This window comes from Protopterus annectens, chromosome 2.part1, assembly GCF_019279795.1.
Source record: "Protopterus annectens isolate FY-2018-M chromosome 2.part1, PAN1.0, whole genome shotgun sequence".
Taxonomy (NCBI): Eukaryota; Metazoa; Chordata; order Ceratodontiformes; family Protopteridae; genus Protopterus; species Protopterus annectens.
The window spans coordinates 210,331,589-210,357,972 of NC_056729.1; the positions used below are offsets into that span (position 1 = coordinate 210,331,589).

Sequence of the window (26,384 nt, forward strand, 5' to 3'; positions counted from 1 at the left end):
AGAGGTGTGTGTATTGTGAGAGCTCTGCTCTCAGACACACCCCCTGCACTTGTACACATCTCTGTGTCTGCTTAATAGCAAAGGTAGTGCACCTTCATGAATATGCAAGGTGCACTACCGTGCTGTATAGGAACGGTCCCTGCCTTGCAGGAATAATTTATTCCTGCATGGCTGCTTGCTGAATCCTGGTGATTATTTCCTGTCCCTATGCCTTTTTTTCTTTTTAAACATTCAGGATCATGAAACATTATTCATATTGAGGGGACTCATCTTTGCTTGAAACCTCTTCCCACACTACATGCACCCATTAAGTGCATTAGATGTGCAATGTAAGTGTTCTTGTTTTCTTAAAGAAGGTCTTTAAATATATAGGAGGCAGAGCCTAATCAAATAGCTATCTTTGACCTGCTAAACCTCAGTGTAATAGCTTAAATATCCCTCTGAATATTTATGACTTGTGAAAGGGGCATTTACCTTTTAAAATTAAAGAATTACTAAACATTAAGCAAAACATAAGTGGTAATGGCAAACAGTACCAACAGTCAATTCGCAAAAACAGAAAAAGAAGGCACCAGACCACAGCTATGAATAACATAAAACACTTTTAATCCAAAGACAGATATCAGGTGAGCGCTTTCATGGACTAAGCCACTTCATCAGACAATGTAATGAAAAAAACGTCCAAGTTTTATACCCAACAGTTCAATTAATTATGCTAATGCATAGCCCTTCCCTTCTGACTTAAAGTCATACTGCATTCAGCATAAACTCTTCTCTAGTTAAAATTCAAGCACAAAATTCCTTTCTGAAAATTACTTAGCAATCAAAACTCTACATTAAAAACAAAAATTAAACTTTGTATACAAAAATTACTATAACAATATAACAGTATTATAAAAAAATGCATATTTCAAAACCATATACACACATGAAATAGCATAGCATACAGATTGCCAACTACTTTTTTAAGTCTCTAGCTAATAAAATGGGCTTAATATTCAATTTATCATTGAGGCCCTTTCCCATATTTGCCCTGAGCCTCACTATCCATTTTAGTTCCTTAGTTCCTGTCTTCAACTTAACATCTCCCCCTCTACAATTATTGACAACTCTGTCAATTACCATAAACTTAAAAGTGTGTGTAGCTCCATGCCTCTCAACGGGCTTTGCCAAAGCGTTGGTGTCTGCCATCCTCCCAATGTCATAAAGATGTTCCCTCATCCGATCCCTTAACCTCCGTGTTGTCATGCCAACATAAAAGGAGGTGCAGATCATGCAGTGTGCCAAATAAACAATGTTAATGCTATTACAATTAGCCATGAGTCTAAATTTGAATACCTTATTCAGATCTGGGTGCAGGAACTCACCATTAGAGTCCACATGCATACATAAATTACATTTGTCACAAGGACACGTGCCAGAATTGCTACCACTAGGGCTCTGTATTCCACTCTTTTGGGACCGAGGTCCACAAAGTAACCTTTTCAAATTCTTCGTATTTTTAAAGGTATATCTCAGAACTTCCCCTACCAGTTGTCTTGATATCCTCATCAGCACATAGTATATTCCAGTTTCTACAGTAAATGTCCTGTAACTTCCTAATGTTACTAGAATAAGTAACCGACATTCTCATAGGCTTGCAAGCATTTGCCATTGGCAATGGCAGTGGGTTTCCCCTCCATGTTTCTACTCCCAGAGACCTCCATCAAGGTACCCTGGAGTTCATCTTCGGCATATCCTCTCTGTATAAATCTCACCTTTAACTCACCAAGTTCCCCCTCAAATTTCATACAATTGGCTGATAGTCTAGATGTCCTAAGCCCTTGTCCCCTTACAATGTTTTTAAAAATATGTTGGGGATGCATGCTTTGTCTATGAAGGTAGCTGCTTCTATAGCAGTCTTTCCTAAAGATCTCAGTCTCAAAATGCCCTCCAGCCTTCTGCATCACCTTCACATCCACAAAATCGATAGCATCAAATGAGCTTTTCATGGAAAATTTAAGGAAGCTTGTACTCTCATTCAAATAGGAGAAAAAAGGTGCAAAAGATAATTCATCACCTTCCCAAAGGACAAAAAGATAGTCTACAAATCTCCTGTAAAATCTCAGGGGCTCTTCAAACTCCTTTAGGAGGTGTTCTTTCTACCACATAGCCATAACAATATTGGCATAGCCACTGGCACAAGATGTGCCCATGGCTACGCTATCCATTTGTTTGAACAAAACATTCTCAAACATAAAAATGTTGTTCTTAAGAATCAATTCCATAAGCAACGATAATAAATCAATTCATTGTACATCATACAGGGCATCCTCTATTAAATATTGTCTGAAATATTCTATACCTATCACATTAGGGATGACAGTGAACAAAGACTGTACATCCATAGTGATCAACAGCATCGTCCTGCCCATTCCTAGAGACCTAGTGTATGTATAAAGGTCCCTCAAAAGTTGTTTGGTATCCAATAAAATATTACTGTTTCTCCTAAGTATAGGCTTCAAATGGAATTCAACATATACAGATAGGGGCTCCATAGACCAGCCCATTCCTGACACAATAGGCCTCATGGGCGGTATCTTTGGATGTTTGTGAACTCTGGGAAGTCCCTGTATGATAGGTATAACTGGATCTTTAATAGTAAAATACTTAAACAAATCTAGACTAATAATGCGGCACTGTAAACATTCAAATAAAGCACTGTAGGTAGAAATATTACATTTCTGTACCTGTTGATAATCAACTTTTCGATAAAACTTGTCATCATTTAACATATTAAACATGGCATCTCTATAATAATTATAGTCCATAATAACCAATGGTCCTTCTTTATCTGCTGGTCTAATTGGAATATATGCATCATGGCAGAAAAAATCCAAGGCTGCCCTTTCCTCCTTACTTAAATTGTTAAAACATTTATTAGAAGCATTTCCATCGTGCATACTATATATCTCCTTTGCACAGGCTTTCTCAAAGGTTTCAACTGCTGCATTATTGACAGGAATATAGCCACTAGGTTTTTAAAACTATTTAAAGAGGATTCATTACCATTATGATTGCCAAACTGCATTTTGAGCATTAAACTTCGTGTAAATGTTTTTAATTCCAGAATATTGTCTGTGATAGTCATTTTACTTGCTGGAATAAAGGACATACCTTTGTCCAAGACTCTGCTCAGATTATCCGTCAACACCCGGTGAGATATATTCCATATTAATGTTTGTTCCCTTGCTGCCACATCCTCTTTATGGTCAAGGGCTGTTCCTCCAATGATGCTTTCCGCTTCATTTGACCCCTGCTCTGCAAACAGTCCCGAAAATGCGCTTGTCTAATAGGATATGGCATGGTTAAACTTGTAGTAGGTACAGCAATTGAACTGATGCCTCTCTCATCAGTTAGTAAGTTTGTAGTACAAACTTCATAGCTGCCATGCTTGCTATGTGCTCCTTTCTCAACCTGTATGTTAGCAGCATCTCCCACACTGCTCTCAAACGAATTACAAGGGGGCGTGGCAAGTATCACATCTGTCTCACCCATAAACTCCATCTTCTCCATGACCGTGGTAATGGGTACAGCAGCTGATTGGACTATCGGCTCAACAGAAGCTTGTACATCAATTGGACTGACAGTTCGTTGATTGCCATTATTAACTTTATCATTATTACTACATTTTCTGGGCCAAGCAAAGACTCACCCATTAGCAAAGTCCTGCAAGTCCCTATGTATTTTTTTCTTCTTGTAACTCAAAAGTTGCCGTTCATAAGCACTGACTGTCTCAATGACAGAATCAAGTTTTAAATCTGCAATAGACTGTGGATATTTCATACATAGTTCTTTCTGCATCCGATAGACATTAGATGATAAGTCAGCCTCTTCAGGCTTAAAATAGTCAATAAGTAGTTTCATATAACTACGACTTGTGTCAATATTAATTTGTTGCCATTTTAAGAGTAAATCTTTATACAAAGTCTGATAGGTGGGCATATTTAGTACCCGTAAACCACGTGGGACAATATTCAGCTCTATACAAGCCTCAAAATACAGTTTTTGTCATTGTAGACGTTTAAACTTACATAAATCATTCTCCGACTTGAATAGCTCCTTCTTCAAGGCTGCCATATCATACTCACTACTTGCTTCATGTTGAACCGTATGCACCACAGTTTCACACACCAGCAATGGGTTCTCCTTCACTTCAAGAATGTTCTGCAAATGCTTCCTTTCCAAACTTCTTCCTCCTTCAGGATTCAAGGCACTATCCAGCCCTGTGACTGGCAAACTGCCCTCAGCCATGTCCAATAATCACTTATGACAAAATAATGTAACAAGAAGCAAAAAATAAGTGGTAATGGCAAACAGTACCTCCAACCAACAGTCAATTCGCAAAAACAGAAAAGGATGCACCAGACCACATTGAATATTAAGCCCATTTTATTAGCTAGAGACTTAAAAAAGTAGTTGGCAATCTCTATGCTATGCTATTTCATGTGTGTATATGGTTTTAAAATATGTACTTTTTATAATACTGTTATATTGTTATAGTAATTTCTGTATAGAAAGTTCAATTTTTGTTTTTAATGTAGAGTTTTGATTGTTAAGTAATTTTCAAAAAGGAATCTTGTGCTTGAATTTTAACTAGAGAAGAGTTTATGCTGAATGCAGTATGAATTTAAGTCAGAAGGGAAGGGCTATGCATTAGCATAATTAATTGAACTGTTGGGTATAAAACTTGGAAGGTTTTTTCATTACATTGTCTGATGAAGTGGCTTATTCCACGAAAGCACTCACCTGATATCTGTCTTTGGATTAAAAGTGTTGTATGTTATTCATAGCTGTGGTCTGGTGTCTCCTTTTTCTGTTTTTTGTGAATTACTACACATTATATAGTTTACTGTGTGAGATACAAAATGAGAAACAATAAAACCTTTACAAAATACAGAGGATGAGACACCAATAACAGTTAAGAATCTGTATACATTATTACATCCAAATCATATGGTAAAAATACTAAACAGACAGCTTGGATACATTCATTAATTAGTATGATTTAATATTTATACATTACAAATGTATACTTTCAATTTACTGTGGCTGATAATGGTACTAAAATTCGGCCAGTGAAGGTAAGGAAATGTGGCTGGTATGTCATAGCACTAATGTGTAACATATATTAGATGAAGGTGTGAGGAGGGTAGTGCAATGCAAATAAGTGAACCACAAAGAATTGACATATAACTTTATAATATATGATGACTGTTCCCTTATCTAGTGTCAGTAGTTTAATGTGAAAGGGGAGCAAAGGCAAATGATGGAGTAAATGTTGTATTTTAGGTGTTTAATATGAGCAGCTGCAAGTAGCCTCTAAGGAGTTTAACTTGTCATTTGACCTGGTCTAGGTTATAACCCTTTGTGTATTCCCTGGGATGTGGTGGATTACCACAAAATAGCAACTACTACAAACAATGAGTGGAGATTTCCACACTAGGAACCTTACTTTGTCTAACTGCAGCAGAAGACCCTAGTACCTGTCCCCGTCTTTTTTATTCTTCTTAAATTTTCAAGACTTCTATATCCCTCACACACACATAAATGTCCTCTGTATCTTATCTTCAGAAGAGGGCATACTGTGATTGTGTACAAGTGTGTGGGCGTACAGACATACACATATATGTATGTATATATACATACATATATAATTGAAGTACAGTGTCGAATGGACAGGTTGTCAGCAGATATTTTTGGTATCAAAAGCAGTTAAGTGCAAGGGTAAAAAAGGGGGGGGGCAATGTTGAATGTTGCTTTTCTTAAGTGATCATGGGTAGTGGGAGTGTACATTTATGTTAAAACTTTAATAAATACTTGAAGTTTTGGCATTAGGGGTGAGTGTGTATGTGTGAGTATTTGTGGATTAGGGTTAGAGAAGCACCTAAGAAAGTGGATACATTTTCTGTTGTATTTGCTTGTGTTGTGGGTGCAGGTCTGTACAGTGGTATTAACAAGAAAAGGTATTTTAGTAACATAATATGTAGAGGTGGGGTTAGCACATATGAGTAAAATGATGCAGGAAATGCTGCTCCCCACATTAAGGCAATAGGAAAATAAGCATTATAATAGGAGCTCTATTTCTTGCCTACATGCTTATATATCTGGTGTTACTGTGTGGCATTAATTCTATTGGGCTATACTTGTATTCGTTGAGATTTCATTCAAACCCTCTTGGTATATATCTACTACTCAGTAATTCCATGCATTTTCACACTTACAGACATATATCTAGTAACACTGAAATTATCAGAGGCTATTATGCTTTTAACCTGAAGACGGACTTGGCTCATATTCTGATTAAAGTTAAACCAAATGTATGATAGAACTATTTTGTTTCACTGTTTTAAAATGCATTTCTCTTTTTGTTTTAACAATCCTCCTGAAAGATAAGTGTGCAATGTACCAATAGAATAGTGTTCAGAATTCAATTATTTTTAACTTTAATGTGTGTGTTTAAATATAGTGTTTCACTGAGTGTTAGATTAGTAACAGCATTGTTCTCTTTCTGGTTACCTACAAAAGCAAGCCCATTTCTTATAATTTAGATTCCTTATGTGCATTACCTGAGATTCTCTCCTCCTTCAGAGCACTCATGGTTGAGCTGATCTGGCTGACCACTAACAAACTTTTTCAGGTGTGATAGTTCGAGGGCTTTCCATACTTCTTCATCCGAGTATTTTTCAAAGGGGTCTAGGTTCATTCGTAGAGTCCCAGAGAACAGCACGGGATCCTAAAATTAGTAAAAGTTTCAGATTTACAGGTGGCGTAGCAATTTCATTATATATTTACTATTTCAGTCATGCAAACTAGTGTCCCACTAGACTATAATAACACAAGACTACAATAATCGTTTTTCTCAAAATAACATACTTAAACTAATACATATCATGCAGCATAAGTTTAGATAAAAGGCACAAAAGTAATGCAGTAACCTAGCACATCCCCATCTACAAACCTGAATCTTAATTGCACAGTTAAACATAAAAACAGAAGACTAATGTGTTATATTTCTGATTGATGTCAGCACTATGAATGGCCTTAATTTAGCACACATCCATTCTGTTATTAAGGACACAGTCAGTGTATTTCCCATCGACATTATTTTGCTACTTATGTTTTTGAAACTTCAAATCTTAACTTGTAAAGAAAAAGCATAAATGATATTTTAAAATGCGCCTCTTTTGTGTTTAAACTGCTTTCAATGATAATCCTTGTTTTATTTTTTGATACACAGAAAGCAATAGCCAAAAAACAAATATAGTTATACGGTTTACCTACTATTGTCTACATTACACAGTTGTACCTTTCCCCTCTGGGCTCTTCCCACCCAGTCTCTGGTAGTAACCAAGTTGGTGAAGCAGTCACATGCTTGGCACCATGAATGTCTCATCATATATTGGCTTTTATATCCCTTGCTTGGTCCTGTCATATTATTTAAAGTAGAGTGCAGGTTCCTAAAGCTTTTTAATGCAAAGTCTGTTCCTTTGTTCACACAAAATGGTAAGTACTTTATTTTCTGCAGCTTAGTCTGCTTATTTCATCTAGAAATCTGAAGTCCTCATTTGTATGTTTTATTTCTTATCCAGTCTATACAGAGTACAATTTCTATTTTGTGCTACTCCTAAAATCCTCCCCTGTTGGCACTGAACCTTTTGTTTCAACATTCCCCTGCCCCCCCCCAACTCTAGTCTGTGCTTAAACAGTATAATAAAGGCAACACTCTAAGCCTGAGCACATTTTACATGTACAGCCTTACAAAGAGCTACTATTTATTTTCTTCTTTGACTGTATTTTAGCACTGAAGATGTCTTTCTTAAAATGTAAGAAGCAGGGCATGTGTTACCAAGGAGTTATGCAACTGTAGTTTTTATTGTACAGTCATGCTGTTTATATAAAAGTTGCATGTGCTTGAATGTTGCACAATAATTTTGTTAGAATATTAACAAAAATGTTTGTATATTTACTCATTTTAAAAATGGCATTAATTAGCTGTTAGCTCACTGCAGGAATGAACTGACACATTAAAAATTACATGTTCTGGTGACCAATGAAGTTACATATTTTGAAATATAATTAAGTAATGAGGCATGACAGAAATGTTATTGTATAATAGCATCACTCCTGTGATAGGGTGTAGCCAAGTGACACAACCCATTTAAATAATCTCATTCATACCTCTCAACCTGTTTGCTCAAGAATTCTGGACAAAGCCAAAATAACAGGGATACTAAGGCTCAACATCAGGAACAATTTTTAAACGTTACTCTAATATACTTAAGTTAATAGAACAATAGGTTTTTCATCAGCAGGCATTTTCTGAACAATAACAAGCCTGAAACTCAAATGCATGATATTAATGACTGACTGTAATCATAGGTGGGATGTTTTGGAAGTACCTGCTGAGCAAATCTACCATCCAGACCTACACTGAAGAGACAAGGATGGAAGTTTGCCACAAATAAATCTATCTTGACACAAGACTGAAAAATTTTAACTTGTGAATGGAACTGTGACTATCTGCATACCTATCCTGTCTTCTGCATTAGGTGACATGAGTATTGTCATGTTCTGTTCATGTTGAAAGAGAAACAGTACATCAGAGAAATTTGACAACTGCAAGGATACCTGCTAGTATAGCAGATGCAAGTTAAAGACAGACTCAAATGCCCTCTAAACATGTGTGACAGGCAGCATACAATTATCTGTCCCCTTCACATACACTAAATGGCACACTTACACTAGAGGGTACATCAGGTAGTGTGTATGCAGTATGAGAAAGTGATTTGTACTCTCCATCCAGAAGCAGTCACTGCAGGAAGCTTTCATGAAATGTAGCAGTCATATTACATGAAGTGCCACTGCTACTAACACCTCACGTGGACGATCCAGAGAGTAGCATACAAATATTTCATAAGCTGTCCTTAATAAATACTTGCAACTAACATCATCACTCTCAAACATGTGACAGGATAAAAGAGAGAATAAATATACTGTTATTCAATTACTATACCATTCAGGGCAATGTTACCTAAATTCCACCTCCCATGCACTGAGGTTGTCAGGGTTCATGTTTCACAAGTCATAGTAATGATGCCTGAACTATTTTCCTATCCTGGTGATTCTCATGGCTGAGGGCAACTTCTCAGCCAAGCTGTATCAGATGCCAACATTTTTGAAGACACCATCAAAGAGGTCCAAGAGAACTCCCTGATTTGACTGTGAAATACATAATCTTGTCCTGCATTATATATCATGCCGGCACTCTCACAGGCATAGTAGAAGCTGCTGTTCTACTGAATCTCTCCCACTTTCACAAAGAAAAATGTGGTAGCATGCAAGTCACACTTGGTGTGATTTCTGAATTGCTGGTGGTGCAACACAGAACTGTGCAATGGTACAATGCACATAGTCATGCAGGTATCCAATAGGATCTCATAACCATGAGCTCTGAGGCAAGCATAGGCAGCAAGGCATGGCTAAAGTCACAACTGAACATCAGCAAAATAAAGCGATTCATCAGCAATCATGTAACCTAACTTAATTTTCCTTTGTCGTGCAAAAACCTATCTGTTTTAGTGGCAGCCATCATTTTGTACTTCAGGATGTGCAGATTTTTGAAGTTATATTGGACATAAACATAGCAATATTAAAAGGAATAGCTTCTTTAAGGGCATACCACTCAACCTCAAGTAAAAGAAATCTGGACAAACCTAAAAATAATGGGAAGCAATGGCCCAAAATCAGGGACAAATTATAAATACTGCTTTTATAAACTTAGAAAGTTGCTAGAATAATTATTTATTAGCATATATGTTATTATTTAGTGACATGACCCATTAATGAGTTAATTAATGAGTTACCAGAAAACCATAAATTTTATGAGGATCATAACAGACCAAAAACATGAGTCATAAATCTGGACAGTTGTGAGATATGACCATGGGACACACTCTACTGTGATAGTATGTGGTAAGCTGTTTGTGTCTTCCATCCCAAGGATATGCCCTTTTTGGAGTGGAATTCACATTTGAAAAGGCTAGCAATATGAATGTGTGTGTTTGCATGTGTTTACTGTTAGTAGATTGTACCTGACAACAGGGTAACCAGCAAAATCAGGATAACTTGTTCCTGTATATGCATTTCACCTGCCTAACCTACATGGTGGAGTGTGATGGCACACATGGCAGTTGTATGCCTAACCACAAGTATCCTCTCCACTGTATTAGGGTGGGACTGTGTCACTGGCATTTCTCAAGGTGTCCACCCCATGTTGGCAGTAGGAATGACTATCATGCCCTAAACATACTTGCTAGCCATAACAAACTGTATAACCCCTATAAAGAATGTATACGCTCCAATGTTTGGTAAGTACTCCTGCTGTATGAATTCCCATATCTCTCCTTAAAGCTATAGTATAACATATCCCTATAGCTGTCCCTATGATGCAACATGGTATAAGTAGGGTACCCTTTTGTAGCTGCCATCCAACCATTCCCAGAAATATAAAGTCTTGTATTGTGTTCATACATGTTTGCATGCCTAGAGGATGACCTGAACAGCAGAGGCTGTACCCTGATACAGGCATTTATAACACATGGATGTTAACTATTGGGAATAGGTGGTATTTACCAGGCTTTACGGAACCAGGTGTGGTAGACAACGGTCCATGTTAAATATTTGTTTGTGGTGGTGGTGGTGGTGGTGGGGGGGGGGCACAATCATGAATGAAATTAGTACCATGACTAAATTACCAATATGCTGTGATATATAATGGCAAAAGTATGTTCCATAGTAGCCATGAAGGCCACCTCAGAGCTGACAGAGCTAGAGTTGTTTTTGGTGTCCCTGCAGAGGGACAATGGTTCTGGGATCACCTCTCAAGGAGTGAACACTGGCTTGAGGATGGACTCACTCCCATCCATGTGTGTGAAATTAGTACCATGACTGAATTACCAATATGCTGTGATATATAATGGCAAAAGTATGTTCCATAGAAGCCATGAAGGCCACCTCAGAGCTGACAGAGCTAGAGTTGTTTTTGGTGTCCCTGCAGAGGGACAATGGTTCTGGGATCACCTCTCAAGGAGTGAACACTGGCTTGAGGATGGACTCACTCCCATCCATGTGTGTGCATGATGTGGTGATTACTACTACAGTCAGCAGATACTTGTACAGTAGCACTGCACATACTGACTTGTAGGCTGACCAAACCATATATGTTGCTTGTGTTTTAATATAACAAAAGCAAAAAAGATCACCAGTAGTTCTGCTACATTTACCTTGCAACCAGGACCCCTGTGTACATTCAGAATTTGAGTTGCAGGATGAACGATTGCAAAGACAAAAACAGGGATGCAAGGAGAGTAGCTGACTGTAGCATGAGACTAGCCAGCAGTCTATACTTTGTTGCAAAATCACAGCACCCACTTAAACTTTGAGCATTCAACAAAGGGTGAAGTTCTCTGTTGGTCATCCTCACAGAAAAAAAAATCAGAGTAAACTTCACAAAAAAAAAAAAAAACAAACATGCAGACAAACCATGCTTGAAATGCAGGCAGGTGATAAAACATTGTAATATAACTCTACAGACTAACAAATAGTAAAACATAAAGCAAAAAAGATCACCAGAGGCTTTGGTAGATCTACCTCATAACCAGAACCCTTGTGCTCATCCAAAATTTGAGTCATAGGATGAAGAATTACAAAAACAAAAATATGGGATGCAAGGAAATGAATCTCACCCTACCAAATAACCCACACCCCACACCTCTTCAAGTGAAGAGTAAAAAAAAATAAAATAAAAAAATGTCTCTGGACCTTCACTTTACTGTAGAAGAACCCAAATGGCTTCATGCAGTAATGTCGCGGATCATGCACTATCAAGTCCATGCTCTTCAGATCTTCAAGTGAAGAGCAGAAAAGTCTTCGGACATTCACATTACTGTAGGAAGTGGATCATGCCCCCCCCCCCTCCATTTCATCAAGACCAAAAAAAAAAAAACAAAAACCTTCAGATTACTGTAGGAAGCCAACTGGCTTCCATCCGTAATTCAGCCAATCTGTAACATCCACCAGCTCTTCCAAAAAAAATAAATAAATAAAAAAAAGAATTCAAGGTCCTTTCTGTATCTGTATTTCGGGATTGTGCCCCCTTCAGCCCACCCCTTGCTATGCTACTGTCTTGTACTATGAAGGAAACAGCAATATAGTTGAGAAGTATGCCACATATGTGAATCATGTACTGCTCAGGTGTTCTGCAGACACATTAGTTATGATTCTACATGTGCCACAAACTACCTGGTAGTTTATGGCATGGTAGCCCATTCTAAATAAAAAGTGTTATGTTTCTAGGCCAGGTGGGGTATTTATGTTTACATGTGTGCAATCTATGGCACCCAGAACAACAGGATGGTGGGATATGTCTTAGAAAGCATTCATGATGTTAGCTTTCTTTTATGATGTGTCAGGAAACCAAGTATGCTTTTTTTACATGGAGAAGCATTACATTCATGAACTTAAGTATTCTGGAAGTGGAGGCCTGTGAAATACCCAGTGTCCATCTACGTTGGTCACTTGACAAGTGCATATAGCTAGACTATAAAAGAGTTGTACATAACTTGGTCTTCACAGGTATAGGAAAACTGTACATTGCTATAAGTCCCATCTAAAGGTAAAACATGTTAGCTTAGATTCTACAATGTCCTGATCTAGTCCAAAGAGATGACAGATCTCTTGACTGGTGAGATTATGGTATGCCACCCCAGATGGTAACGTTTCCATTGGTGCTGGCTGCCACCTGGTGTACACTGGCATGAACCACTGACACTAAGAATGAATGTATCCTGCTGCTCCAAGCCTTGTCACTATCTTTAACTCAAAGTGTCTGTGTAATTTGTCCTTTTATACTCAGATACACATTGGTAAGCAGTTTCCTTCAAATGCAAATATAAATCATGACTATGTTCAAACAGAATACATTTTGCATATTACTACAACTTCATTTGCATGTCATTATGTTGTTATTTGCATATATATTCTGCTGCATATTTTTGTTCATTGCACTGGAGTACAACATAAAACTGTGACTCACTACTGGCCTGCACCATATAGGTTCATAGGTCCAAATCTTTAGAAGCCTATCCATACATTCCTATGAAATTCTTAGCCCTTCTGTATTAAGTATGGATCACACAGGGATAAGCAAAACATTTACATGTTGCCCCTATCCATGAGGGACAAAGGTGCCAAATCAGGAATGACTATATGGTTTCTAATTCATTCAGATTGCATTTGAATACTGTAAGAGAAGTTCTTTGCTTTATCCAGATAGGAAGACAATTTCAAAGAATCGGCATTCTCTGTGATACATATCTACTCTACAGCATGTTCTGTTTATGTTTCAAAACACAGTAAGAGCTCTTGCATGGGTGTTTATGCCCCCAGTGGACTTTCAAATATGCAATAGGTCAGATAGGATAGGGTCTGTATAGGCTTTGTACTCAAGGCTTAGATCACCCTTCAGTAGTGAGTATGACCCTGGGAGAGGGACAAGGCTTTGAGAGGGTTTGAATACTTTTTATGATTTAGGCCCTTGATTTTTGTGCTGATGTTGATCATTTGGCAATTTGTTAATCAGGTACTGATCAATCCAAAAAAAAAGGCCAAAACAACTTACAGCAAACCTCGTAGGAAAGTTATTTTTTGCAGGGAGGCAAGCTCCACCCACTTAAATATACATACTCTAAGGTCATGCAACAGTGGAGAAAAAAAGAAATCTCCACTGTTGGAGAAAGCTGCTTCTCCCAAAATTTCTTCACTCGATTGCATTCACTCAAATAAGTGTTGATCAATTGTCCCAAATTTCTTTGGACAAGTACATATCAAAGGGGGCATAATGAGTGTGGAAAACAATGGGACGATCAAATCTCTGGATGGGTCCATCTGCACTTGGTGATTTCAAGCATGAACTTGCTGCAACTTGTCTGTAAATTTCCAGCAAAACACTGCTAGTAAGCTCATCAGAAGTCCCAGAAACAGGCATGCAGTTTAACTCTTAAGGAATCTGGAGTACCTAATAGTTTTTCTGCAGATGTAACATGATCATGTGTATGAGGTATTCTCTAAATCAGCTTACTACCCTACCATTTTTTTTTCTCCAGGAGGTACTGCAACATCACTTGAAAGAATGTTACTGCTCTGCTAAGTATGCAGTTATGTCAACTGTAATTTGTAGATTATATAATACCAAGGTCTTTCAGTGTTTGCAAACTACTTTGATGTATACAGCATGTTTCTTTATGTTCTAATATATTTAGTTTACTTTACAATCATCTTGTTGCTCAGATGTGAACACAATTATTTGAACAGAGTCTTATAAGATGTACCAAAACCTACAGCAGATGTATATTTTATTTTTCTTTTACTGTAATTGTCAATAATCTGTAGTACTTGCTTGCCTAATGATTTGGCTTGTTACTAAAGGGTTCCTGGGCTAGTCTGCCCATCTGATTAACAAAGTTTAATACATAAATAAATACCTCTCCATTCCTGCATGATCCAAGACATGTAGATAAGCTTCAGAGGCAGCAATCCTACTACCACTAGTTGCTAGTCTTTGCTATAAAAATTAAGTGCCAACGAAAGTGTTGACCCAATACCGTGATCCAATATTGTGTAATGTAAATAAAAATACTCTGTTGCCTAGCAATGTGTCTGCAATGACCATCATTCATAACAAAACAGAAATGTTTTCTTAAGTCACTAGATATCTGTCATCTAATATCTAGAGTCAGACTCCATAACAATGTACATTTTGAGTGAGTCGGCACCTCAAAGCTGCAAGGTTTTTCAAAGCAGGAGCAATTCCAGAAGGCTGCTTCCATTCAATGTAGACATATGAAAATGAAATGGTGAACAAGCCTTCACAACTCTCTGCAATGTGTTCAGAGTTCCAAAATTTATTTGTTTATTTGCAGTTGGTTTACCAGGATAGTCCATTGGGCCAAAATAACCCGTTTTCAATGGAGTCCTGGGGAGAAAAGCTCCAAAAACAATTAGCAAGGTTACAATAAGGTATTTAGTTTCAATTATACAATTACTACGGACTTGGAAATACAGTAGACTAGTGTACAAATATATACAAATATTACAATCTTGTATAGCTGCCAACAATTTACAATATAGAAACTGAGAAGCTTTTACAACTTAGGGTGGGTTACACTGGAGGTATCTTTCATACATTCAAAATAAGTAGCTTAATACAAGCAAGAGAAAGGTATATGAGCTGACATAGAACTTTTTCAATATAGAAACAGAGAACCTTTTCCATCTTAGGGTATATTTACACTTAGGTACCTTTAAGTATTCAACCCGCGGTGGTGGTGCTGCGGTAGCGTTGTCGCCTCATAGTAAGACGCTGTCCGGTTCGATTCTCAGCTAGAGCGTCTTGTGCGTGGAGACATGCGTGAATGGGCATACCTTCGTTGAAGGTTGTGCATCAGGGCTGGTAACTCGGCACGTAAAAATCAACTACCAATCATTAGCAGACCAGAGTTCTGCTGTGGCGGCCCCTAACCGGGAAAAGCCAAAAGACACAAACAAACCTTTAAGTATTCAGAAAAAGCTTAATACAAGCAAGAGCAAGATCTATGAGTTTAGGAGAGTAAGTAGAAATTCTCATTATGAATAGGGGAGGAGAAGTGGAAATTCCCAGTATGAAGAGGAGCATTCCCACTGGGAAATTAGGTGTGAGTGAAGGGATTTTTTGAATGAGAAGTGATTTGTGATGGTACGAATGGATGGGGGTAAGGAGTTCCAGAGATGAGCAAGACTGTAGGACAAGAGATTTTTTCCAGGGAGACGAATTGGTTTATACAGTTCAATTAGGTTTTGGTTGTTAGATCTTAGAATTCTATCAGGGAGGTGCATTTTGAAGGTAGAGGAAAGGGATGGGCAGAAGGAGTGATTGAAGATCAGCTTGTGTGCAAGAGTCAGTTGGACGTAGGTGAGGTGATTGGGTAGTTCTAACCATTTTAGTTTGTGGAGAGCCGAACAGTGGTGTGAGAAGGACTTATGGGAGGTAGCAAACTTGGCAATTTTGTTATAGCAAGAGGAGAGTTGTTTTGAGAGAAGATTGTAGGTTAGTTAGAAGTGGGGCTCCATAGAGGAGGGATGGGATGAGAAAAGTACAGTTTTGTACCTACCATAAATGTAGATGTTCGAGGATTCCCTTGCTGCAGTCCTGACAATTGGGTATAGTCCGCGTCCCAGTCGGCCCGAATACCAGAGTATAAGGCTGACGTCGGTCATGGCGCCTTAGACTGACGTCAGTACGTCAGGGTACTAATGCGCATGACCGACGTCATTTCCTCAGTCTTTTCTTGCCCCAGATGTCAGAAGACCCAAAAAGACAAGTCCCAAAACAACCTGCACCAAAAAACATGTACAAAATATACAGTAATATATACAAAAATATAAGCATGTAAACTCACCTACACAACCACCCTGAAACACAGAGGGGAAGGAGGGAGGGTAAATTGGACTGCAGCAAGGGAATCCTCGAACATCTACATTTATGGTAGGTACAAAACTGTACTATGTTCTTCGTCTTCCCTTGCTGCAGTCCTGACAATTGGGTAGAATCCCAAAGCAGAGGTAAGGGAGGCTGGCAAATTATAAAGTAGCAGGAGCTGACAACATGCCTTGTAAAACAGCTGTGGCAAAACCAGCTCTAGTCTTAGAGTATATAGGCAGGTGATAATGCCTAGAGAAAGTATGCACTGAACTCCAAGTAGCTGCTTCCAGAATATCCTTAGTTGCCCCCCCCCTTAGAAATGCTGTTGAAGTGGCAGTAGCCCTAGTGGAATGAGGCCTAATCCCAGCTGGAACCTCTTTGCCATGATGGGAATAACAAAATGCAATGCAAAAGCCAATCCACCTAGAAATAGTTTGTTTTGACACAGGCTTGCCCTGTGAACTTAAAGCAAAAGAAACAAGTAACTGCTGAGACTGCCTAAAATCTTTAGTCCTGCTCAAATAATAACGCAATTGCCTGTGTACATCTAAAGTGTGCAAAATCTTTTCCCCTTTATTTTGAGGATCTGCAAAAACGTAGGCAAATGAATAGTTTGGTTTAAAGCCACACTAGAAACCACCTTAGGCATAAAGGAAGGATTAGTGCGTAATGATACCCTATCCTTATGGAAAATCAAAAGGGCTCTACTGCCATAAGGGCCTGCAACTCAGACACCCTTCTTGCAGAAGTAATAGCCAACAGAAAAGCAGTCTTCCATGACAAATATTTCAATTCAGCAGTAGCTGCAGGCTCAAAAGGTTGTAGAGTAAGTTTTCCAACACAAAATTGAGATCCCAAGCAGGAGTAGGAGCTCTACGTGGGGGTCTTATATTCTTTGCCCCTCTAAGAAACTGCTTGAACAAAGGATGCGAAAACAAAGGTGGGTCACAATCATAGTGAGCTGAAATTGCTGCAGCATGAATCTTTATGGAAGAGAAAGACAAACCTTTGTCCAATAATTCAGTAAGATATTGAAGAGCCACACTCAAATTAGGCTCTGAAATCTCCAAATTCTTTGCTGTACTCCAAAATAAAAATCTCTTCCATTTTTCTGCGTACACTCTCCTAGTACTAGGTCTTCTAGCTTCCATAATCACATTTAAAACTTGTTGAGGAAGCTGAGACCTACCATGCTTCAACACAGAATATGCCAAGCTGTGAGATGAAGAGATTGAAGCTTGACATTGAGCAGATGACCGTCCTTCTGAGATAACAGATGAGGAATCAGAGGTAAAGGCCATGGAGGCTTCTTTACAAGACTCCTTAGAAGTGGGTACCAGTGTTGCCGAGGCCAATCTGGAGCTATCAAAATCATCCTTGGCCTGTCCTGTCTGACCTTTAGTAATACCTTTGGAAGAAGAGGTAGAGGTGGAAAGGCATAGACATGAAGATTTTTCCAACTGAAAGACAGAGCATCCACTTTCCAAGCTGTGTGATGAAACCCCTTTGTGCAATACTTTGGCAGCTGGTGGTTTAGTGGAGAAGCGAACAGATCTATGTCTGGAGTTCCCCATGACACTGTCAATTTCTGAAATACATGAAGATCCAGTTTCCACTCGTGGGGATCCATGATTTGTCTGCTTAATACATCTGCTAGGGAGTTCTGTGCTCCTGGCAGAAACCTTGCCTGAAGAGTCAGTTGCAGGCTTAACGCAGTCTCCCATAAAATCATTGCTTGCCTGCATAGAGGATAAGAATGTGTTCCCCCTTGCTTGTTGATGTACCACATGACAGTTGTGTTGTCTGTCAGAATCAACACCTGCCCTGGAAGAAGTAACTCCTTGAACGCCATCAATGCAAACTGGACTGCTAACATCTCCTTCATGTTGATATGTAGATGCTGTAGTCTGGCAGGCCACTTGTCTTGTATCCACTTTCCATTTAGATGAGCTCCCCAAGCAGTGTCCGAGGCATCTGTCGTTAAAATCTGACTCGCCTCTGGCCGGGTCACAGAGAGTCCCTTGTTTAGGTGACATTCCTGAGCCCACCACAAGAATTCCTTTTGAAGGCAAGGTATTATTTGAATGACAGTGTCCAAATCTTGGCAGTGCTGTGTCCATACATTTTGAGATACCATTGCAGCTTCCTCATATGCAGTTTGGCATTGGGAAGCACCAGAATACAAGATGCCATGAACCCTAATGCTTGAAGGACTGTCCTTGCAGTCAGCACGGACTGATGAGATAGTTGATGGAAGTAAAGTGACAGACTCTTTTGTTTGTCCGGGGTTAAAAAGGCCATCTGGGCTGCTGTATTCAGTCTCACACCCAGAAAGCACATGTCTTGAGAGGGTACTAGACTGGACTTTATTTCGTTCACAGAATACCCTAGGCATCTTAGCACTGCTATGACATATTCCAGATGCTGTAGAAGGTGTTCCTTTTCTTGAGCCAGAATCAGGCAGTCGTCCAAGTAAGGATAAATTTGAATGCCTTGAAGCCTGAAGTAAGCTATCACTGGAGCCAGAACCTTTGTGAATACTCTGGGCAGTAGATAAGCCAAAGGGCAATGCAGAGAACTGATAATGAAAATCTCCAGTTCGAAACCGCAGATACTTTCTGCAACTTAGCCTTATGGGCACATGAAGGTAAGCTTCCTTGAGATCCAAAGTTACCATCCAGTGATCCTTGCCCAGCAGAGGTAACAGTTGCTGTAACGTCAACATCTTGAACTTGGGAATGTCCAGATAAGTGTTGAGGATAGATAAATCCAAAATTGGTCTCCACGTGTTCCCCTTCTTTGGTACTAGGAACAGGCGAGAATAAAATCCGAAGCCCCTTTCTGACACAGGGACTGGCTGAATAGCCCCTATCTGGAGTAACTGAGAAACTTGCTTGTAAGCCTCTTTTCTTTGTGGAGGAGGAACATCTGGCATGCCTTTGAAAGGGGGCATTGTGTGGAAATAAAATCTGTACCCGTGATGAATGATATCCAGCACCCATCTGTCTTGAGTGATTAAATCCCAATTTTCTTTGAAAAGAGACAATCTTCCTCCCAAAGGAGCTGCCAGACGAGAGTCCACTGGCAGCTGAAAAGGCAGGTCATTGGTTCTGCTTACGAAAGGACTGACCCCTGCCCTCACCAGAAGTCTGAGCAGGTGAACTGTCTGATCTAGGCCTAAACGAACCTTGAGCCCTGCCCCTACCACGTCTAGACCTACCCCTAGACTGGGAACCATAAGCAGGATATGTCCACCCCTTAGCAGGCCAATTTCTACTAAACTGGAGGCTGCACCTGCAAAAATCTTTAACAGTCTGCATAGACTTAGCTTTGTCCTCCATTTTCTTTAAAACTGCTTCCACAGGCGGTCCAAACAACACATCAGACTGTAAAGGAGCATCCAAAATCCTGGTCTTAACATGCTCAGCTAAATTCTGATCCTTCAACCATGCATGTCTGCGAAGAACAGAACTAGTAGCAGCCACTCTCGAGGAGGCCTGAACAGCATCAAAACCACACTGCAAAGAATGCTTACCCACTTGTTCAGACACATGAACCAAATCCAGCAATTCTTTACACTCAATACCTTCCGCTAAAGCATCCACCTTAGATTTCAATTGTGAAAGGAGATAATTCTGATATTTCAGCATATGAAATTGACAATTCAACGCCCTCATGGCTAGAGTGGAAGAAGTATATACTTTCTTACCCCACCTATCCAAAGCCCTTGCCTCTTTATCAGAGGGTACAGGATTTTTAACCACAGAAGCTTTAACACCTTTAGGCCCCTGAGAAACAGTTTCTGGGTCCGCCCTGGGACTCTTAAACAAATACTTATGAGCTTCGGGCACCCTATAATACCTATCAGGCTTAACAGGAGCAGGAGGCAAGGAATCAGGGTTCAGAGAAGCCTCTGCAAAAACATCCTCCACCACATTCAACACAGGAGGAATAGCTAAGGGCCTATGCTGGGGCAAAAACAAGAATTCCCTAAGCCTTTTTCTGGAGTCAGAGTAATCTTGGCCTTCCCATTTAAAGTGCTCCCTCATGGAGTGAAGAGTCTCTGAAAATGAAAAATCCTCAGGAGGAGAAGCTGAAGGAGTGGAAACATCCACATCAGAATCAGAATAAGTAGGAAACTCTTGCAAGTCTTCCACAGAAGACTCTGAAGCCTGTGAACACTGTTCAAAACTATCAAACTCCTGTTCCACCCTAGGCCTCTTATCAGGTGGGGGCATAGAACCTCTAATCAGAGTAATCAAATCTTCTGCCATTTTAAGCATATGTTTCTTAGGCACAGAGCCCGAAATGCTAGGAGAAGCCCCTACAGAAGCTGAACTTGGCCTTCCTCTAAAAGAAGCTTTGGCAACAGAAGGAGAGGCCCTAACTACCTTGGGAAGAGAGGGAAGAACAGTTACCTGAGAAGCCCCCTCAGCCTGGCCTACCTCCTGAGAGGGCACATCCTGTAACAGTAAAGTATCTGCCTGAGACTCCATAGAGACTCCTGGCAAAACCTCTGGCTCCCCTGAGCCTTCTAAAGGACCGGCGTCCGGGACTGCCGGTTCCTCACCCCTAGACTTCACTGTTTTGTCCTTGCGCTTCTTAGATGAAGCAGGCGTCAGAGCATCCGACGGCATAGTATAATTGCAACGCTTCCCAAACACTAACCTAGCACAATCAAGCCTCCTCTTAATAGTGCGCTTGTTAAATCTAGCACAAGAGCGGCAACCAACAACGTCGTGCTCAGGCCCTAAACAAGGTATACACAATGTATGATAATCCCTATGCGGTATCTGCTTCCCACAAGAAATACAGTTATTCACTTTTTCTGACATCCGGTTAAATACTGAGGCAAGAAAAAACCAAAATGTTCCCCAACGGGGTTACTTAGCCAACTCTGTATTCGGTCTGAAACTCCGGTTTCGGAAAATCTCAGAACGCCAACCTGCACTCGCAAAATTGCTTCTGCATCGGACCATGCGGCAAAAAAGACTGAGGAAATGACGTCGGTCATGCGCATTAGTACCCTGACGTACTGACGTCAGTCTAAGGCGCCATGACCGACGTCAGCCTTATACTCTGGTATTCGGGCCGACTGGGACGCGGACTATACCCAATTGTCAGGACTGCAGCAAGGGAAGACGAAGAACATTGTGGTAGATAGGGTGAGTTTGGTGGAGGGTGTAAGATAACGATTCTGTCTGTAGAGCATGCCAAGTTTTTGGTGGTTTTTTTTATATTTAGTTGAAGATGGGAATTGAATTTAAGCTGACTATCAATTTGGACCCCAAGTAATTTGGCCTCAGATACCAGTTCTAGGGGTGTATTGCTGTGACTAGTAATAGTGAAATTACTTGGATTGAAAAAGGTAGCTTTAGAGGGGGCGAATACCATTACTTTGGTTTTGGAGGCATTGAGTACAAGGTGATTTGTTTTCATCCATTGTTCGGTGGTTGAGAATGCATCTTGAGTACGCTTTAGCAGTGTGGGGATGGAGGTAGCAGAACAGATAATAGTTGAATCATCTGCGTATTGGATAATTTTAGTTAAAGGGATAGAGTTGTGGAAATCGTTTATGAATATATTGAAAAGAAGGGGACCCAGTATAGATCCTTGGGGAACACCGGTTGGGGTGTTGATGAAAGGGGAGGTGGCTTTTTTCCATCTTACTGCTTGATATCTATTGGATAAGTAGCTAGTGAACCAGTTCAGAGAAGAGGGTGACAAGTTAAGTTTGGAGAGTTTTGTTAGTAGTAAATTGTGGGAGATAGTATCAAAGGCTTTAGAGAGATCTAGTAGGAGGGTAGAGACAATGTGTCCTGAGTCCCGGGCTTTGTTCACAGCTTCCAGGAAGGAGAGTAGGGCGGTCATAGTACTGTGTCTTGGTCTGAAACCATGTTGTGTTGGAGTTAGTAGGTTATTGTCTAAGTGGTATGGTAGGAGTTGTAGGTGAATACACTTTTCTAAAAATTTAGAGAAAGGAGATAAGATAGCGATGGGACGGAAATTAGTAATATTGTTGTTGCTGCCGCCTTTGTGCAATGGAACAACAAAAGCCTGTTTCCAGATTTGGGGTACTGAGCTTTCTTGAATGGAATGGTTGATTAGAATGCTGATGGGGTAGGCAATGGCTTCAGCAGCTATGCTGAGAAAGTAAGAAGGAATGTTATCAGGGGCATTATAGCATGGTTTTAGTTTCTGAAGTAGTTTTTTTTATGGTGGATGTGGGTATAGGTTTTAGTGTGAATGGTGGGGGAAGGGGGGAGAATTTGGGAATGTTGATGATGGAGTGGAGATAGGGGGAGGAGCAGTGGTAAGGGGTGAAAAGTTGGTAGGGGAGGATTGGGGTGTAGTGGGGGTGTGGTGGGGTTTGAAGATGAAAAGGATGAGGTTAGTTTGGAGATAGAATCAATGAAGAAGGTGTTGAATTGAGTAGCCAAGTCTATGTCAGGAGCGTTAGGGTCCGGGCTAGAGTTATCTGGTTTGTTGGGATTAAGGAGGGTAGAGATGCATTTCCAAAATTTTTGAGGGTTTGTTTTGTTGTTGTTTTGGATTATGGAGAAGTAATTTTGTCTATCGGAAATGATAAGCTTTTTTTACTTTGTTTCTGAGTGTTTTGTATTCATTATGGGCTAGGGGAGTCCTATGTTTCTGATATGATGAACATGCCTTATCTCTAAGGTGCATAGTTACTAGTGTGTTTTTGTTAGCCAAGGGGCAGTTTTGTTTTTATTCTTTTTGTTTTTATAGGGGCTTGTTGCTCTAAGAAGTTTAGAAAAGTTGAGTTAGAGTGGGCGACAGCTTGTTCCAGGGGTAGAGTTTTTAGGGTGTACCAGTTGATTGCTTTTAGAGAGTTGGAAAAGGTAGTGGGGTTAAAGTTTTTTTGGCAGCGAGTGGTAATAAAATTGTGAGTAAGATGTAGGGGTGAAGTTAGTCGGTGTGTGAATGTGGGCAAGTGGTCACTAAGGGAATCAGGCAGGGTGCCACTATTTGAGAAGTAATGAGGGTGGGAGACTAATATCCAGTCTAGGGTACTATCACTGGTGAGGTTTTTTGAAGGCCGAGTTATGGAGTTGATCAGTTGAGAGAAGTTGTAAAGATTAACGTTAAGTGGATTTGTGGGAGACTGTACTGCAGACCAGTTAATATTCATGTCACCCATAAGTATAGTTTCATTGTTAATGTTATTGGAAAGCCAGGAGAGGATATCTTCTAGTGTAGAAATATTGTTGCCTGGGGGGATGTAGAGGGAGGCTATGCATATGTGTTTGTGTTTATTTACTTGAAGCAGTGCCAGGAGTAATTCTGCATTATTGAATTGGGGAGTTGGTTTGCTATAAGGGATAACTGTTAAGGAGGATATGTATAGAAGGGCGACTCCACCTCCTTTTTTGTTTGTTCTACCTTTTCTGATTATAGAGTAGTTGGGTGGAATTATTTTGGAATCTTTTACATGAGGTTTTAACCAAGTTTCAGAGATGGACAAAATGTCTGGTTTGTTATATGTAAGCCGGGCATGCAGATTAGGGATTTTGTTAACTATACTTTGGGCATTTAAGGAGGTGAGTAGTATGGATTTATCCGTTGGAGGGGATGAGGATGGGCCTGGGTTGGGGTGTATGTCTCCTGATAATAGAATAGAAGTCAGATATAGCATTAGGTTGGGGAGGTACTTTGTCTGCTTAGAGACAGGGTTGAGTTTAGCTAGATTTATGAGGGATAAGTTAGTTGTTGTAGGGTTAGGATAGTTGTGAGGAGTAATAAGTTTATAGGAGAAGGAAAGATGGTGTTTTATGGGGTATAGGCATGGAGAGATTGGGAAGTGTGAATGTAAGACAGGTAGGTTAAGACGGTTTGCAGTATGAAAGGATGGAGTGTGGTTATAGTTAGTTGGCTGGGTGAGGTAGTAGGTATAGGATATGGTGAGGAGCAATACTAGATGAGTACAGAAGGATATGGCTTTTGATAGCATAGTGGGATAGGTTATTGAGGGGAAGTATGTTGTGGATGGCTAGTTTACTACGGTATGAGAGTTATAAGTTTTGGGAGGAGACTGAGAGGGGAGGTACGGCAGAGTATTGGTGAAATGAGGGGAGGAGTAAGAAGTGGGTGTGGAAGGGAGGAGGTTACTAGTTGGTCGGGGTGGGGTGATGGGTGTGGCTAAAGGATATAAATGTAGAGGTGCTGGTGGCAGGTGGGAATTGGGGGCAGGGTAGGGGAGCGGAGAGAGCCCGCAGGGCGAACGGAGCGGGTAGACCCGAGGGAAGGCTAAGGGTGAACAAGAACCAATCTGTGGAGCACTAGTAGCTAAAGGTAAGTCCAGGGGACAGGGATTAGGTGGGATGGGGTGAGCCTAGAGTTGAGAGAGGGAGTAGAATAAAGTTTATTATAGATCTAAGCAGATATCCAAAGAAATAAGTAATTAATAGATAGTGAAAATAAAGAAGTCATGAAACAGGAATTATGAGGAGAGGGTGCCACCTAGTGGACAATTGCTATAGTACACCTGTGGCTCCGCAAGGACAGATCCCTAGAGTGGGAGGAAAAGGGGGAGCGCCTTTTGTAGACCAGAGGGCTAGAAGAGGGGCCAAGTATGTGGGGAACAGATGGGAAGGGTTAGGCTGCTGGCTGTCCTGGCAGGTGAGCATGCTAAACCACCTAGCAGGGCCTTCTGGCAGAATACAATCTAGTATGTAGGATTAGCAATGGTTACACATACTTTCTTAAGTCCTTTGATGAATAGTCTTCAGGGGGAGGCTTGGTCCTATTCCTGTAATGAAGAGGCTTTGTCCTATTCCCTTAATGGGGAATAGTAGAATTCATTTAGGTATGGGTTTCCAGCAAGGAGCAGTTGCAACAGGGTGAAGCAGGACAGTCATGCTGGAGAGATAAGTTGAGAGAGAAAATAAATGTGATTATAGTGCACAGTGAAAAAGTATATTAGCAATGTGTAGCAGTACCAGAAGGTAACATATATACAGTTATATAGTATATTATATTATAGCATTAGCAATGTGTAGCAGTACCAGAAGGTAACATATATACAGTTATATAGTATATTATATTATAGCATTAGCAATGTGTAGCAGTACCAGAAGGTAACATATATACAGTTATATAGTATATTATATTATAGCATTAGCAATGTGTAGCAGTACCAGAAGGTAACATATATACAGTTATATAGTATATTATATTATAGCATTAGCAATGTGTAGCAGTACCAGAAGGTAACATATATACAGTTCTGACAACAGCTATTCAAATCAACAGGACGGTACAATGATGAATTCTCTAGCTGCTTTCATTTGGAGTAAACTATAAGTAAGTTCATGGATAGCAGGCTTATTATACATCAAAATATAGAAAACATATGTTATGCCACAATGAATAAAGCTGTCTGAAAGTTCAAGACTAGCTAGCATTCAAGCAAAATAAAACAGAGTAAATGCAGTGTCCACCACAAAACCAATACTGTGACTAGGCTGGGTACCGTTCTGATACAATGTCTATATACCAATAGCTGGTAAACGCACTAACAGTGCGAGCAGGATATTAAGTGAGGTATATACAATAGGTGCGCTGGTACAGAATGGCGTGTTACAACATGCTAATAACTAGTAACCTGTAAACACATCGGTCTACATTTACAGCAATATCCAACTGTTTACTTTCATTATTGAACAAGTATAATATAAAACAACAGACTAATTATGACCACATGCGAGTAAAACGCTAACCCAGGATGGCGTTTGCAGTAGTACATATAGCCAACTCGCTTCAGTTCATTAGACAGTGTTTAATAAAATATAAAGAGCAGTTAATC

The 26,384-nt window shown here is 39.9% G+C and overlaps 1 protein-coding gene across 1 annotated transcript in view; it reads right to left on the minus strand.

Annotated features, from left to right (window-relative positions):
• Positions 1-26,384, minus strand: part of ABCC3 (ATP binding cassette subfamily C member 3) — a 1,985,081-nt gene that overhangs the window by 67,083 nt on the left and 1,891,614 nt on the right. The window contains exon 29 of the mRNA XM_044062096.1: positions 6,609-6,775. Coding sequence (XP_043918031.1) covers positions 6,609-6,775 — 167 coding nt within the window. The remainder of the gene's footprint in view (positions 1-6,608; positions 6,776-26,384) is intronic.